This window comes from Salmo salar, chromosome ssa01 (assembly GCF_905237065.1).
Source record: "Salmo salar chromosome ssa01, Ssal_v3.1, whole genome shotgun sequence".
In the NCBI taxonomy this organism is placed as follows: Eukaryota; Metazoa; Chordata; class Actinopteri; order Salmoniformes; family Salmonidae; genus Salmo; species Salmo salar.
Window position 1 is genome coordinate 110524226 of NC_059442.1, and position 16870 is coordinate 110541095.

General features: G+C 41.4%; 2 protein-coding genes across 2 annotated transcripts; one reads left to right on the forward strand and one right to left on the reverse strand.

Moving 5' to 3' along the window:
- Positions 1-4449: 4449 nt before the first annotated feature.
- On the reverse strand, positions 4450-13998 carry fbx37 (F-box only protein 37). Its single transcript, NM_001140409.1, has 6 exons — positions 13867-13998; positions 13393-13552; positions 12768-13270; positions 6531-6678; positions 6153-6232; positions 4450-5438 (listed from the first exon to the last, which is right to left on the reverse strand). Exons 1-5 carry the CDS (start codon positions 13890-13892, stop codon positions 6191-6193), a joined length of 879 nt encoding a protein of 292 aa, NP_001133881.1. The 5' UTR covers positions 13893-13998; the 3' UTR covers positions 4450-5438; positions 6153-6190.
- An 837-nt stretch (positions 13999-14835) lies between these two features.
- On the forward strand, positions 14836-16720 carry LOC106577309 (glutathione peroxidase 6). Its single transcript, XM_014155258.2, has 5 exons — positions 14836-15154; positions 15321-15414; positions 15842-15972; positions 16088-16218; positions 16379-16720. Exons 2-5 carry the CDS (start codon positions 15330-15332, stop codon positions 16434-16436), a joined length of 405 nt encoding a protein of 134 aa, XP_014010733.1. The 5' UTR covers positions 14836-15154; positions 15321-15329; the 3' UTR covers positions 16437-16720.
- The last annotated feature ends 150 nt before the right edge of the window (positions 16721-16870 follow it).

A 16870-nucleotide genomic window follows, 5' to 3' on the forward strand; every position in this document is an offset into this window, starting at 1 on the left:
CAATAAACACTAACAAGAACAGCAATAGACAAGGCATATTGACATTAAGGCATGGTTAGCTGAGTGATCATATGGGTCCCGTGAGATTCAGACAGCTAGCCGGATCATAGGTAGCAAGCTGGCAGAAGATGTCAGTTTTTAGCCACCTCGTGCGTTTCCGTCTGTAGATTAGTGAGGTTCCGTGTGGTAGGGGGGACCAGTTCAATTGGCAAAATAGTTATAGTTATAGTGGCCCAAGAAAATTGACCGATAGACCTATTCAGATAGCAGCCGATAAGACAACTAACGATTAGCAGGCCGCAGATGGGCGTTCAGGTTACGTCGCAACGGAGGGGCTAGTTGGATAACTCCCTTGGGCAGATAACGTCGGTGGTCCAGTCGTGAAGGCCCGATGGGGCTCCGCATCGGCAGTAAAACGGGTCCGGATAGGTGATTGTAGCCCAGAAGTGGCTGATGGAACTCCTCAGCTGGCTAGCTCCGGAATAATTGATGTTAGTTCCGGGACCGACGTTAGCCAACTCGGGTAGCAGCTAGCTAGCCGCAAGATCCAGGTGTAGATGTCCAGAGCCTGCGGTAGAAATCCGGGGACATGGAGAGAAAATAGGTCCGGTATGCTCTGGTCTGAGTCGTGCTGTACAAAACCGCCGATAGCTTTTCGAGCTAAGGGATAGCTGATGATAGCTCTCCTATAGAGCTCCATTTTTATGGAATGGTCTGCCTACCAATGTGAGAGACGCAGACTCAGTCTCAACCTTTAAGTCTTTCTTCAGTAGGTCCTATGATTAAGTATAGTCTGGCCCAGGAGTGTGAAGGTGAACGGTGCTGTCTCTGCCTTGCCGGTTCCCCTCTTTCCACTGGGATTCTCTGCCTCTAACCCTTTTACAGGGGCTGAGTCACTGGCTTACTGGTGTTCTTCCATGCCATCCATGGGAGGGGTGCGTCACTTGAGTGGGTTGAGTCACTGGGCTATACTCTGCCTTGTCTTAGGACGGTAAGTTGGTGGTTGGAGACATCCCTCTAGTGGTGTGGGGGCTGTGCTTTGGCAAAGTGAGTGGGGTTATATCCTGCCTGTTTGGCCCTGTCCGGGGGTATCATCGGATGGGGCCACAGTGTCTTCTGATCCCTCCTGTCTCAACCTCCAGTATTTATGCTGCAGTAGTTTATGTCGGGGGGCTAGGGTCAGTCTGTTACATCTGGAGTATTTCTCTTGTCTTATCCGGTGTCCTGTGTGAATTTAAATATGCTCTCTCTAATTCTCTCTTTCTCTCTTTCTGTCTTTCTCTCGGAGGACCTGAGCCCTAGGACCATGCCTCAGGACTACCTGGCATGATGACTCCTTGCTGTCCCCAGTCCACCTCGCCGTGCTGCTGCTCCAGTTTCAACTGTTCTGCCTGCGGCTATGGAACCCTGACCTGTTCACCGGACGTGCTTGTTGCACCCTCGACAACTACTATGATTATTATTCTGACCATGCTGGTCATTTATGAACATTTTAAAATCTTGACCATGTTCTGTTATAATATCCACCCTGCACAGCCAGAAGAGGACTGGCCACCCCTCATAGCCTGGTTCCTCTCTAGGTTTCTTCCTAGGTTTTTGGCCTTTCTAGGGAGTTCTTCCTAGGTAGTTTTTCCTAGCCACCATGCTTCTATCACATGCATTGCTTGCTGTTTGGGGTTTTAGGCTGGGTTTCTGTACAGCACTTTGAGATATCAGCTGATGTACGAAGGGCTATATAAATAAATTTGATTTGATTTGACCGCTAACCGTGGCTAGCTGAACTCCAATGTTAGCCAGTGAACTGGCCAACCTCTGGCTAGCTTCTGTTGAGGATTTCAGATTTGAGGTAAATAATACTTTTTTTAAATGATTTTTTTATTGGTGAGGCGGGTTGCAGGAGAGTGTTTTGAGGTTGCGTTTTTAGAAAAAAATATATATAAAAAGATATGCGAAGAAAATATGTAAATATATATATACACATGGGACAAGACGAAGGGCAAAGACGTCTGACTGCTACGCCATTTTGAAACAGAAATATGTTCTATTATATAATTATACAGTATATATATATATATATATATATTTGTCGTCAACAATTTGTAATAAGACCATTTACCCAGCAGCATCCTTCCTGCCCATATTAAAAGTAGACGTGGATACATATAATTCTATACACACGGCCATTAAAGCAGCAGGGTGCATTTAGGTCCAGATCTGATCCTGGAGAGCTTCAAGGTGTGAAGGAGGTCCCACTCTAAACAAACGTCAACATTTAAAGGCTTTAATATAGCATACAACATGTCTTCATGAACACTAGATGTTTGACTAATTCTCTAGGGATGTCATACTGTATGAAGGAACCTTTAAGTGTCCACTGCTTGTGGCCTGTGTAAGGACTAGAGCAAAGCAACTGGCGAGGTACTGCTCTGTTTCTCCCGTTATGGGCAGCCTAGCTGGCTGGAGATGAAGGTGCTTTTTTTAATCCAAGACATTTGAGATGTTTGAATCCTACTTGACGTAATGTGGTTTGTGGATTCAAATAAAGTATTTCAAATGTGTATGTGAGTGAAAGAGACTGTGTGAGGGGGTGAGGGTATGGTGACTGGTCTCATGTTTGGCTTACAGTGAAGGAAACTCATATTGTTGGCTGATCTTGGAAGAGAACACGCTCTGGGCCAGGTATAAAAGTTGCATCATACTTCAGATCTGTCACGTACTTGACATAGAAAAAAACATACATTAGAATCACCTTTGGCAGCGATTACAGCTGTGTCTTTCTGAGTAAGTCTTAAGAGCCTTGGATTGTAGGATATTTTCCCATTATTCTTTTTCAAAATTATTCAAGCTCTGTCAAGTTGGTTGTTGATAAATGCTAGGCAGAAGCTTTCCAGTCTTGTCATAGATTTTCAAGCCGATTTCAAGTCAGAACTGTAACTAGGCCCCTCGGGAACATTCAATGTCGTCTTGGTACACAACTCCAGTGTATATTTGTGTTTTAGGTTGTTGTCCTGCTGAAAGGTGAAGCCATCTCCCAGTGTCTGGTGGAAAGCAGACTGAACCAGGTTGTCCTCTATCACTTTGGCTGTGCTTAGCTCCATTCTGTTCATTTTTTATCCTGAAAAACTCCACAGTCTAGGCAAGTCAGTTAAGAACAAATTCTTATTTACAATGACGGCCTAGGAACAGTGGGTTAAACTGCCTTGTTCAGGGGCAGAACGACAGATTTATACTCGTCAGCTCGGGGATTCAATCCAGCAACCTTTCGGTTACTGGCCCAACGCTCTAACCACTAGGCTACCTGGCTCTAACCACTAGGCTACCTGGCTCTAACCACTAGGCTACCTGCCGCCCCCCAAAATCAAGGAAGACCAACAGGAAATAAATATGTATGATGTTCTATGTGCTTTCAATGATGATGTCCCCCCCGTCATTTCGTGCTAATTTGATGCCTGATTCCAGATAGCACACAAACCTCTGCCCAACGTAGGCACGATGTATCCTACATACATTACGCATTGGGAAAATGCAGTTACGACATAGTTTGTTAATTGGCAAGACGTCTTGCAGACGTATTTAAGAAAAGACTACATTTTAAATGATGCAATTCTACATCATTTCTACATCGTCCAGGCATCAACATTCTATTCTCAGAAGCATAATATGCTACTCTACCTCCTCGGGCATTAAGCCTTAGCTAACCTACAAGAACACTTCCAAATATACAACATTGCTCATATACAATATTTGGTTACCTCAGGACTGTCTCTGTATGTTTGTGCATTTGCCTTCAGATATTTACTGGCATAATATTACTGTGAGGAGGTATCACACTGGGTCCTCCAGCTAGTCAGAAAGCTGTCAGCATGTGAGGGTTCCTGAAGTAGGACCAAAAGTATAAAAGTTGATTTCATTCAGCCTGATGTTTGAGCCTGTCTGGAGTGTCAGATGGGTAAGTGGGGTTTGCACTTTTGGGACTATACCATTGATTCCATTGCACCAGGCAAGCTAAATCAAGCACAGCATTTAAAAGACAACAGGCACAGGACTGGTGCCATCCCCTACTGCCATTGTGGCCTTGAGCAATGCATTTAACCCCTAAACTGTTACAAGGTTAAGGCTGTAAAACGGGCCCTGTGTTGCTCCCAGCCTGTTGCATTAACAGTCAGGAGGTTGAGTACTGTGACAGTAAAAATACCCACTTCTCAATTCACAGTGAAGCATTGTGGGATAATTAGAAGAACAGTGGCACCTTCTATGCCTGAATTGAAGTACGTTTTCAAACCATTTCAGTTGAAGTTCAATGACGTACATGTACAGGCATATGTTTGTTACAGGAAGAGAGCATTCCTTCTAGTTGTAGTGTTATGTCTACACAAAGTCCTGTTCCTTCCAACTGCCCCCCAGAGATAATGTAGTAAGATAACTAGCAAGACAAAGATAAAGCTCATAGGTTATAGATAGTACTTTATATTCTCAGATAGACATGATTGGATGGTCCTCATTACACATAGAATACAACTAGTTTCAATACTGCAACTCCTCAGTGAAACATGATGTGATCAGCCAATCACATTAAAATGTACTTTACACTGCATGTTCTTCTCATGTTTCTTCCAAGATGTAAAACTGGGATTGTAATATGTGACTATTGAAAAACAAACAGAAATGTGTCCTTCATAGCCTACCATATGAGAAAGCTTATTGAACTAATGTCCTTTTACAACTAGTCCTACATGTTTTCAGATGTTCAAATGGAAAACCAGATTTACTGAAGTAAACAGGCAAAAGTTGGATTTCAAGATAACGGTATCCAGATTCTTATAACATTTTAAAATGACATTTTAACAAAATGGTGGGCTGGGCCTGAACTGATCAGCTCAACTACCATTAAAAAGGATATTGTAAGAGCATAGTTTCAGTCAATGTAAGGTCAATGCAAACACAATAAAAAAACGTTTACTTGCCTAATATAAAACGTTTACCTACCTAATATATAAAAATGTACCTAGCTAATCTGCGTGAAACATATAGAGGTGTATGTATCATACTTTTAGCAGAGTAACATGTCAATAAACACACAAAAACTCAACAATATGCTCTTATAGTTACGTCTTCTCCTTTGGTTGGAATGGTCCTTTTTAAAAGCTATAGATCACAAGAACATCTAAAGTGTTGTTAGTATGTGATGAGATACAAATAAATACTGCAGGAATCTTTTGGACTCGTGACAGCGTTACTGAAAAGTGCATGGCTTCCTTCAGTCTTTTCCTAAGTGCAAAATTATAATCTGCAACATCACTGTAATAAATAAGAGACAAATTCCACAATATATTTCCCATATACATCCGTTTTTGTTTGTCCTTGAATTGCTTAATTGACGTCCCAGCACACAGGGTGTGTTTCAATTGAAACAGGTCATTCTCCTATTGGAGGAAAACCTGCGAAAAAACAATAGCGCTGGTTACATAGACTGCAGAACATTAAAGTAGAGTCCAATAATCTGTCCTTTGTCCCTAAGTATGCACTGCATTTACTGGTAATTACTGGTATAATAAATATTGTGGAAAATGTCTAGCCCATACCTACACCTATCCAATACTTTATATATGGGGAGTAGTGAACAAGTGCACACTTCAGGAGATTTGTAGTTACATAACATTTATACTGCATGAATACATAGGCACACACCTAAACAGGTATTTAGAGCAAAAAGCTTAAAATATTTAGCTGACTCTGAGAAGCGTTAGCTAGCCTACCTGTTTTCAGTTGGTTGGATGAGTAATACAGATGTCATTTAGCCTAGCTAGCCTACCTGTTTTCAGTTGGTTGGTTGGATGAGTAATAAAGATGTTCCTTAGCCTAGCTAGCCTACCTGTTTTCAGTTGGTTGGATGAGTAATACAGTTGTTCCTTAGCCTAGCTAGCCTACCTGTTTTCAGTTGGTTGGATGAGTAATACAGATGTCATTTAGCCTAGCTAGCCTACCTGTTTCCAGTTGGTTGGATGAGTAATAGAGATGTTCCTTAGCCTAGCTAGCCTACCTGTTTTCAGTTGGTTGGATGAGTAATACAGATGTACTTTAGCCTAGCTAGCCTACCTGTTTCCAGTTGGTTGGATGAGTAATAGAGATGTTCCTTAGCCTAGCTAGCCTACCTGTTTTCAGTTGGTTGGATGAGTAATACAGATGTACTTTAGATCTGGAGGTTGATGAAGGGAGCGAACCCCACCACATCCTGCAGTATCACCAGGGAAATAGACAGACAACAACAATACATTATAGATGATACTTCATATCCTTTCAGATGGACATTTTGTTTTGTATGGTCCTTACAGTACAATTGTTTTCATCAATGCCTCAGTGAAACAATACAAGACACTGTGTGTTCAGCCATTCACATTAAATGTATAGGGTACTGGATGTTCTTCCAAGTGTTAAAACTGGGGGGTGATATGTGATTTTTCAAATACACTAATTGTTATGTTATAAATGACAGTAATAATTGTACATGAGTGAGTCCTTCGCCCTCATACCTGCAGCAGCACAAGGGCCCTCTGTAATGGTGGCTCCACGTCAATCTCAACGTTCCTCTTCCGCAGAGGGTCCAGACTGGACTCTGTCACGTTGTGACAGTGGTTCACCTTCAGAGACTGCAGCTTGGGGCAGTACTCTGCAACAGTCCTGCACACACGCACACAGCAGGACCAAAAGGTGTAAGGACAGATTTACCAGTGAATATCAAAGTAGGAGTGCCAGTCTCCCCTTCATCCAAAGCAAGCTGGAGCAGGACATACTCTGCAACCGTCCTGGACACAGCACGAAGAGGGTTCTTACAGGTGTGCCATTGGAGATCTAAAAAAAATGTGTCATGACATGACCCTGTTGGGTGAGGTTTATGACCTCCCCCTCCCCCATAAATACCTTTTCCCCTTTTCTCTCTCTACAGAATGGATTCTTGGAAAGCCCTTTGAGAGTCATCAAAAGGTTGGGGAATGGAACAATATTTCTGTAATCCAACCAGTTGAAAGTGTCCGTTGGTACTTAAAGAATACTTAAAGAATATGATGTCAGATCAGTTGTCGTCTGAGAAATTATTACTGATGATAGGACGACAAATTGTATCTTGGAAAGTCTACACATTCTAGTCATCAGATTCACATGGAATTGCTATGCAATTTAAATGTTTAAATATGAAACTATTTGGGAAAATATTAAATGTAATTTTATCTTTCTAAATGAGAGAATTGTTTTCATAAGTCATTTTATGCTCACTCAGTGGCCACGCCCAACTGAACAGACATTGGTTGGAGAGGGATGAAACATGCCCTTCTCTTCCCCAGTATAAAGCCCCCGTGACCCAATTCACATCAGACTAAGCAAACCCCAGCGTGAGCGGTGGTTGAATATCCACTCTACATAACGAAATGTACATGAGACCAGATCACGTGGAGGTGACGATCACTACGCTGGAAGGATGAATTTCTACTAGACCAGCCAGAATTCAGCACGAGCTAATTATGGCAAAATGGTATGTACTTTGAACTCTTGTTCACTAATGAAAAAGTGATACATCCTAGAAGTCGAGTTATCAGCTGCAAACGTACGTGGCCTAGGAAAGGACAGACAATCTCCTAATAACAACGACAGGCTATAACGTATCCGCTCGACAACACTACGACCAGAAAGATTCTTCAAAGGAAAATGGCGATCTCTGCTGGGCAAACTAGTCTTCCATCTTCGACCCATCTATCGAAGCGCAGCTCAGTGTAAATATATATCTTGCATTTTTCTTTTCCGAATGGGCTGTTATTAGAATGCATAAGATTCTGTATTTACAGTAGCATAGCTTCTCAAGGTCTGATAGCAACCCAATCCCCTTCGTCCCTCGGTATTCCCGCTCTTTCATTCAAACCCAAGCCCCTTTCTTTGTGTAACCAGCTGTCATATCGGTTTCGTCCACTAGGGCCTTTTTCTTTTATGACATGATTAGTAATCGATGTATGGTCCATCCTATGTAATTCTGTGTGATTATTTAGGTATTTAGTAAATAAATAATTAAGCGAATTACTGTATTGCTGATTCAACTTGTTAGCCAGGGTTCGTGAAGATAACCAAGAATTTTATGAAGTTCAGATGAGACTGAATAAGGTGACGATAAATAATTGACTGCTATTGATGTAAAACAACTTCAGAACTTTAAAAGTTTATTAGGAAGACACCAGGTCTATAAACACTCTTCCGTGGTGCCCTAGGTTATTAACAAGTTAATTGTTGCATGGTTTAATTCAATCACATAATCAATCAAACGTTAGGTAATCAATATGACAAAATAGCCTGTCATCTCATTTAATTATACTAGAGACACGACAAATGTCACCGTAAAATGTCAGCCCAGAGCGAGACATACAGGTGGAACATGACAGTAGAAAGACAGTGACACACCTTTTAGTCAAAATCAATCTGACTAGTACATAAACATGCCTAGAATAGTACATCAACCTGACGAGTATATCAACCTGACTAGTACATGAACCTGACTAGTACATGACTAGTACATCAACCTGAGTAGAACCTGACTAGTACATCAACCTGACTAGTATATCAATCTGACTAGTATATCAATCTGACTAGTATATCAACCTGACTAGAACATGACTAGTATATGAACCTGACTAGAACATGAACCTGACTAGTATATTAACAAGACATGAACCTGGCTAGAACATGAACCTGACTAGAGCCTGAACCTGACTAGAGCCTGACGAGTACATCAACCTGACGAGTACATCAACCTGACGAGTACATCAACCTGACGAGTACATGACTAGTACATCAACCTGAGTAGAACCTGACTAGTACATCAACCTGAGTAGAACCTGACTAGTACATCAACCTGACTAGTACATCAACCTGACTAGGACATCAACCTGACTAGGACATCAACCTGACTAGGACATGACTAGTATATGAACCTGACTAGAACATGAACCTGACTAGTATATTAACAAAACATGAACCTGAATAGTACATGAACCTGACTAGAACATGAACCTGACTAGAACATGAACCTGACTAGAACATGAACCTGACTAGTATATTAACAAGACATCAACCTGACGAGTATATCAACCTGACGAGTATATCAACCTGACGAGTATATCAACCGGACTAGTACATGACTAGTACATCAACCTGAGTAGAACCTGACTAGTACATCAACCTGACTAGAACATGACTAGTATATGAACCTGACTAGAACATGAACCTGACTAGTATATTAACAAGACATGAACCTGGCTAGAACATGAACCTGGCTAGAACATGAACTTGGCTAGAACATGAACCTGACTAGTATATTAACAAGACATCAACCTGACGAGTACATCAACCTGACGAGTACATGAACCTGACTAGTACATGAACCTGACTAGTACATGACTAGTACATCAACCTGAGTAGAACCTGACTAGTACATCAACCTGAGTAGAACCTGACTAGTACATCAACCTGACTAGTACATCAACCTGACTAGAACATCAACCTGACTAGAACATGACTAGTATATGAACCTGACTAGAACATGAACCTGACTAGTATATTAACAAGACATGAACCTGACTAGTACATGAACCTGACTAGAACATGAACCTGGCTAGAACATGAACCTGACTAGTACATTAACAAGACATCAACCTGACGAGTATATCAACCTGACGAGTATATCAACCTGACGAGTATATCAACCTGACGAGTATATCAACCTGACGAGTGTATCAACCTGACGAGTGTATCAACCTGACGAGTGTATCAACCTGACGAGTGTATCAACCTGACGAGTGTATCAACCTGACGAGTGTATCAACCTGACGAGTGTATCAACCGGACTAGTACATGACTAGTACATCAACCTGAGTAGAACCTGACTAGTACATCAACCTGACTAGAACATGACTAGTATATGAACCTGACTAGAACATGAACCTGACTAGTATATTAACAAGACATGAACCTGGCTAGAACATGAACCTGGCTAGAACATGAACCTGGCTAGAACATGAACCTGGCTAGAACATGAACTTGGCTAGAACATGAACCTGACTAGTATATTAACAAGACATCAACCTGACGAGTATATCAACCTGACGAGTATATCAACCTGACGAGTATATCAACCTGACGAGTATATCAACCGGACTAGTACATGACTAGTACATCAACCTGAGTAGAACCTGACTAGTACATCAACCTGACTAGAACCTGACTAGTACATCAACCTGACTAGAACCTGACTAGTACATCAACCTGACTAGAACATGACAAGTATATGAACCTGACTAGAACATGAACCTGACTAGTATATTAACAAGACATGAAGCTGGCTAGAACATGAACCTGGCTAGAACATGAACCTGGCTAGAACATGAACCTGGCTAGAACATGAACCTGGCTAGTACATGAACCTGGCTAGTACATGAACCTGGCTAGTACATGAACCTGACTAGTACATGAAACTGACTAGTACATGAAACTGACTAGTACATGAAACTGACTAGTATATTAACAAGACATCAACCTGACTAGTATATGAACCTGACTAGTAAAATCAACCTGACAAGTAAAATCAACCTGACTAGAACCTAAATAGTATATAAACCTGACTAATATATGAACCTGACTAGAACCTAAATAGTATATGAACCTGACTAGAACATGAACCTGACTAGTATATTAACAAAACATGAACCTGAATAGTACATGAACCTGACTAGAACATGAACCTGACTAGAACATGAACCTGACTAGAACATGAACCTGACTAGTATATTAACAAGACATCAACCTGACGAGTATATCAACCTGACGAGTATATCAACCTGACGAGTATATCAACCGGACTAGTACATGACTAGTACATCAACCTGAGTAGAACCTGACTAGTACATCAACCTGACTAGAACATGACTAGTATATGAACCTGACTAGAACATGAACCTGACTAGTATATTAACAAGACATGAACCTGGCTAGAACATGAACCTGGCTAGAACATGAACTTGGCTAGAACATGAACCTGACTAGTATATTAACAAGACATCAACCTGACGAGTACATCAACCTGACGAGTACATGAACCTGACTAGTACATGAACCTGACTAGTACATGACTAGTACATCAACCTGAGTAGAACCTGACTAGTACATCAACCTGAGTAGAACCTGACTAGTACATCAACCTGACTAGTACATCAACCTGACTAGAACATCAACCTGACTAGAACATGACTAGTATATGAACCTGACTAGAACATGAACCTGACTAGTATATTAACAAGACATGAACCTGACTAGTACATGAACCTGACTAGAACATGAACCTGGCTAGAACATGAACCTGACTAGTACATTAACAAGACATCAACCTGACGAGTATATCAACCTGACGAGTATATCAACCTGACGAGTGTATCAACCTGACGAGTGTATCAACCTGACGAGTGTATCAACCTGACGAGTGTATCAACCTGACGAGTGTATCAACCTGACGAGTGTATCAACCTGACGAGTGTATCAACCGGACTAGTACATGACTAGTACATCAACCTGAGTAGAACCTGACTAGTACATCAACCTGACTAGAACATGACTAGTATATGAACCTGACTAGAACATGAACCTGACTAGTATATTAACAAGACATGAACCTGGCTAGAACATGAACCTGGCTAGAACATGAACCTGGCTAGAACATGAACTTGGCTAGAACATGAACCTGACTAGTATATTAACAAGACATCAACCTGACGAGTATATCAACCTGACGAGTATATCAACCTGACGAGTATATCAACCTGACGAGTATATCAACCGGACTAGTACATGACTAGTACATCAACCTGAGTAGAACCTGACTAGTACATCAACCTGACTAGAACCTGACTAGTACATCAACCTGACTAGAACCTGACTAGTACATCAACCTGACTAGAACATGACAAGTATATGAACCTGACTAGAACATGAACCTGACTAGTATATTAACAAGACATGAAGCTGGCTAGAACATGAACCTGGCTAGAACATGAACCTGGCTAGAACATGAACCTGGCTAGAACATGAACCTGGCTAGTACATGAACCTGGCTAGTACATGAACCTGGCTAGTACATGAACCTGACTAGTACATGAAACTGACTAGTACATGAAACTGACTAGTACATGAAACTGACTAGTATATTAACAAGACATCAACCTGACTAGTATATGAACCTGACTAGTAAAATCAACCTGACAAGTAAAATCAACCTGACTAGAACCTAAATAGTATATAAACCTGACTAATATATGAACCTGACTAGAACCTAAATAGTATATAAACCTGACTAATATATGAACCTGACTAGTATATGAACCTGACTAGAACCTAAATAGTATATAAACCTGACTAATATATGAACCTGACTAGTATATGAACCTGAATAGAACCTAAATAGTATATAAACCTGACTAATATATGAACCTGACTAGAACCTAAATAGTATATAAACCTGAGTAATATATGAACCTGACTAGTATATGAACCTGATTAGAACCTAAATAGTATAGAAACCTGACTAATATATGAACCTGACTAGTATATGAACCTGACTAGAACCTAAATGGTATATAAACATGACTAGTATATAGATAACCTACATTAGCAAAATAGAAACAAACACACACAGAGAGATGATACCAATGATTCGAGCAGTCAGTGTATCCAAACAACAGTACCTGATGGAGTCGTTCCTAACCCTCAGGCAGCCTGTCAGGTCCAGCTGTTCCAGCTCCCTGCAGTTCTTGGCCACTTCCTCCACAGACACGTCTGTAATGTTGGCGTTGACCGCCACAGACAGCGACCTCATCTTCAGACACTTCTTGGATAAATAACAGATGGCCTCGTCTTTGAGCTGGCGGCAGGCGGTCAGGTCGATGGACCTCAGGCCCCCACAGTGGTCAGCCAGGCTGCGTATGGACAGGCTGTCCACCCATTCACAGTGGGCCAGGCCCAGGTACTGCAGGTGTGTGCAGCTCAACGACACGGCTACTAAGGAGTGACGGGTCAGCCGGTCACACCCCCTCATGTCTACTCTCAGCAGGTGCTGGTTCTGGCCAATCACAGGCAGCAGCTCCGTGTCTGTCACCCAATCGGAGCAGTTCTGGACGGACAAGTTCTGTAGGACTTTGTTGTCCCTTAGTATGTTGCAGAATGCCTCCTTGGGAAGGCTAGGCCCTATCTGTGAACATTACAGGAGTGTGATCTTAAACTGGGTATTAGGCTAAATAGTGCATGAGCATTTAAGTACAAGAAACTGTAAGGAAATCCTGGAATAAATTGAATGGATTTTGTGTGGCCTACCTGTGTGAGGTCAAAGGTGCGACAGTTGGCCAGGTACACCTGGATGAGGGCATAGAACTGCTTGCTCACTCTCTGTAGCCGCACCAGCTGGCGTAATGGCAGGTAGCAGAAGATGTGCGTTACCAACACATCCTCCCAGGGCAAATCCAAGAGGTGACATCTGCCAACAGACATTTCAAACTTGATCAACTGATGAACAAGTTAATGGACAAATTTAGCACAGTCACACATCAACGTCTGCCTCACGTTCTAACTAGCGCTACAAAGATTGATGGCTAGATATGTAGCTAGCTAGCTCAACCGTAAGGCATGATGTGATGATTCTGCAAGACAGAGCAGGACATGCATTCTCCAACTGCCGTAGCAAAACACAGTAGTAAGAATAGGTAACTAACGGTTAGCTAGCTAGTTCTGCTGACACGTTTTTATTATAACGTTAAAACAAAAATAAACGTGTGCTTACAAAATACATACTTGCAACACTCTGTTTCCGCATCCATTTTGAATCCGCAGAAATATGCGAGATAGCTACATGTACAACGACAGATTGTTAGCTATCTTGTGAGACTTGTTTGAAGCTTTCTGGCTCAGCGACAGCTTTTTGGGCTGTATTCCCAAACTTCCGGGTTCGACACTGGGTACGTTCCAGAATGTAGAGTCAACCTCTCTGCGCAGGAATAGGGAATCTATATCTCACTAAATGTGTTTGTTTTGGGAGAAATAAAGCTGAGAAAAATAATACATTGGAGTAATTATTTATGGTCTTTGACAAGTATGTGCGATGTTTTGGTAAAAATATACGACCGAGCGTTAGGATCCAAGTGACATTTCGACGCCTGTGGATTTTACCGATACGCACCCCCGGTCAATGTCTGTAACACGAGAGGAATAATATATTTGCTGTAACCGCTCCAAATAAGTAAAAGCATTGCTTTTCTTTTGTCATATTGGCAATTGTAGGAATAATTTTATAAGTTCTTTATCAGAAGGAATTATTTTATTATCCAATGGTTGCTCACAATGTGAAGAGCTTTGATTAATGTCAGTAAATGAAAAGTGTTCTACAAATGCAATGTATTATGTATGGCAAACAAAAGGTATAGGCCAAGCCTTGACACAGCAATAACCAACAGGCTCAATTAATGACATATTAAATTCCATCTAAGCTTTGGTTATGTTGATCATACTAAATTCTCTACCATGTACAAAATAATCAATAATCTGAGGATATAGTACTTTCTTTTTATTGTAAAATAGATCATATGTCCTATAGTGACCCCAGGAACAGCACCTATATTCGTTTACTATTGTTCTACAGTATTTCCAATATATGCATAGATTTTTTTACATACCTGTCATGTGAATAATGAGAGATAACCAATGACTAACTGTCACTAACATGATCTGCATACCCATGCAAACTGCTGAACAAATAACCATCCTGTCAATTCATCTCTTAGCATGCAGGGTTACACAATGGAGTCACCCATGCTGAACAATTGCTGAGCCTATAGTTATGGTTCTCTGAATGAGGAGGACCAACAGGGTGGCTTAGTGAATACCCACCGCTGACTAACTGCTCTGCTCTGGATATAGGCTACAAGCTAAAGAAGAAGTAGAACCTCTAATGGCGTGTGTTAAATCAATCTATGATTTCAGCGCTGAGACCTTGGACGGTCAGAGCGTTCCTCTCAGTAACTACAGGGGCAAGGTGCTCCTCATTGTCAACCTAGCCACCTTCTGAGGGTCAACAATAGAGGAGGTAGGCTCACGATGATTCATGGTGCTAGCCTATACAGGCTAAAAGCCTAATGCTGGTCAGCTGGCATAGGCCAAACATTTGATTGTGTTGTAGTATTAGATATATTCTACAGTCAGCCCAAGGGGAATGTTGAGGTTGTGTTCTAATTTGATGTGTCATCTAACAGTACCACAGAATGAATGCACTCATGGAAATGTTTGGTGACCTCAACTTCACTGTCCTGGGATTCTCCTGCAATCAGTTTGGTCTTCAGGCACCTGGTAAGAGAGTCTTTTTGAAATAACAATAAAGGTTTTTGATCTGTTGTAACTTCTAGGCCTACTTTGTCTCTAGGAGTAATGCTAAGTATCAAAACGCTCATGTGTGGGCTCCCAAGTGGCGCAGCAGTCTAAAGCATTGCATCTCAGTGCTAGCGGTCTAAGGCACTGCATCTCACTACAGACCCTGGTTCTATTCCAGGCTGTATCACAACCAGCTGTGATTGGGAGTCCCATAAGGCGGCGAACAATTGGCCCATTGTTGTCCGGGTTAGGGGTAGGCCGTCATTGTAAATAAGAATATGTTCTTAATTGACTTGCCAAGTTAAATAGTATGCGTGATGACGAGACCATTTTGTTTTATAAAGCCTCTGTTTCAGAACTAATAAGCTCACTGGTCTGTTGCATTTGTTGTTGTTTCTTCCTTCAGAGGTTAATCATGAAACCCTCAACCTTCTCAAGTATGTAAGGCCAGGTGGGGGGTTTGTCCCCAAGTTCCCTGTGTTTGGCAAGATCGAGGTCAATGGGTTGAATGAAGAACCTCTTTTCGCCTATCTCAAGGTAGTATATTTGACATGTCCTTATGCACTATTGTGTACTGCACTCTGGGGGCAAGTTGAATACCTTATGGACATTAGACCTCACTAACAGCATTTGTTAATGTCTTGTACAACAGGAGTCTTTGCCCTATGTGAACCCTGTCATAGGAGATATAAAGAAGTTCTACTGGTCACCCATCAAAGTCAATGACATTCGCTGGAACTTTGAGAAGTTTCTAATCGATTCTGATGGGGCGCCTTTCAGGCGGTAAGTTAAACACATTAACAAAAAATGACTTGACAGTATACAAATATAATGTATCAATCATTCATGAATTAATTCATATAATTCGTCAATTCATTAATTTACAAATAAGATTTGAAAATACTTAATGTCCTATTATATAATGGCATCTCCTTTTCCCCAGTTATGAACTTCATGGCCCTACTGAGAACGTGGAGAAAGACATCGCAGGCCTACTATAAATGGAGTCATCTGTTCCCTTTATGGCTGTCAAGAAAGTGGGTCCTTCACCAGCAGAGGCAGAGTGATGATCCCTCAGTAAATGCAGACTAAATGCAGCTGAGCTGGATCTGATGGAGAAGGGAGAAGGACTCTGAGTTTCAGTGCATTCACTCAGAATATCAGATCCCTCCAGCCCCTGTTGGTGATCAGTAGGCCTATCACTATGGTCTAAATATAACTATCCCCTTTTGTTATTGTTGCAAAACAGAGTTAGTCAATAAATATTTTGGCTGAAATCTTAAAATGTGTTGTCCATTTCATTGTTTAACATTGTTAAAACAACATTTGTAGGCTACAGTAGGAGAAAACCAAGTCTCCAGCCGCATAGAAACTCAAACCTACATGTATGGAATGATATACAATACATACAGAATATACACAATTTAACTGAGCA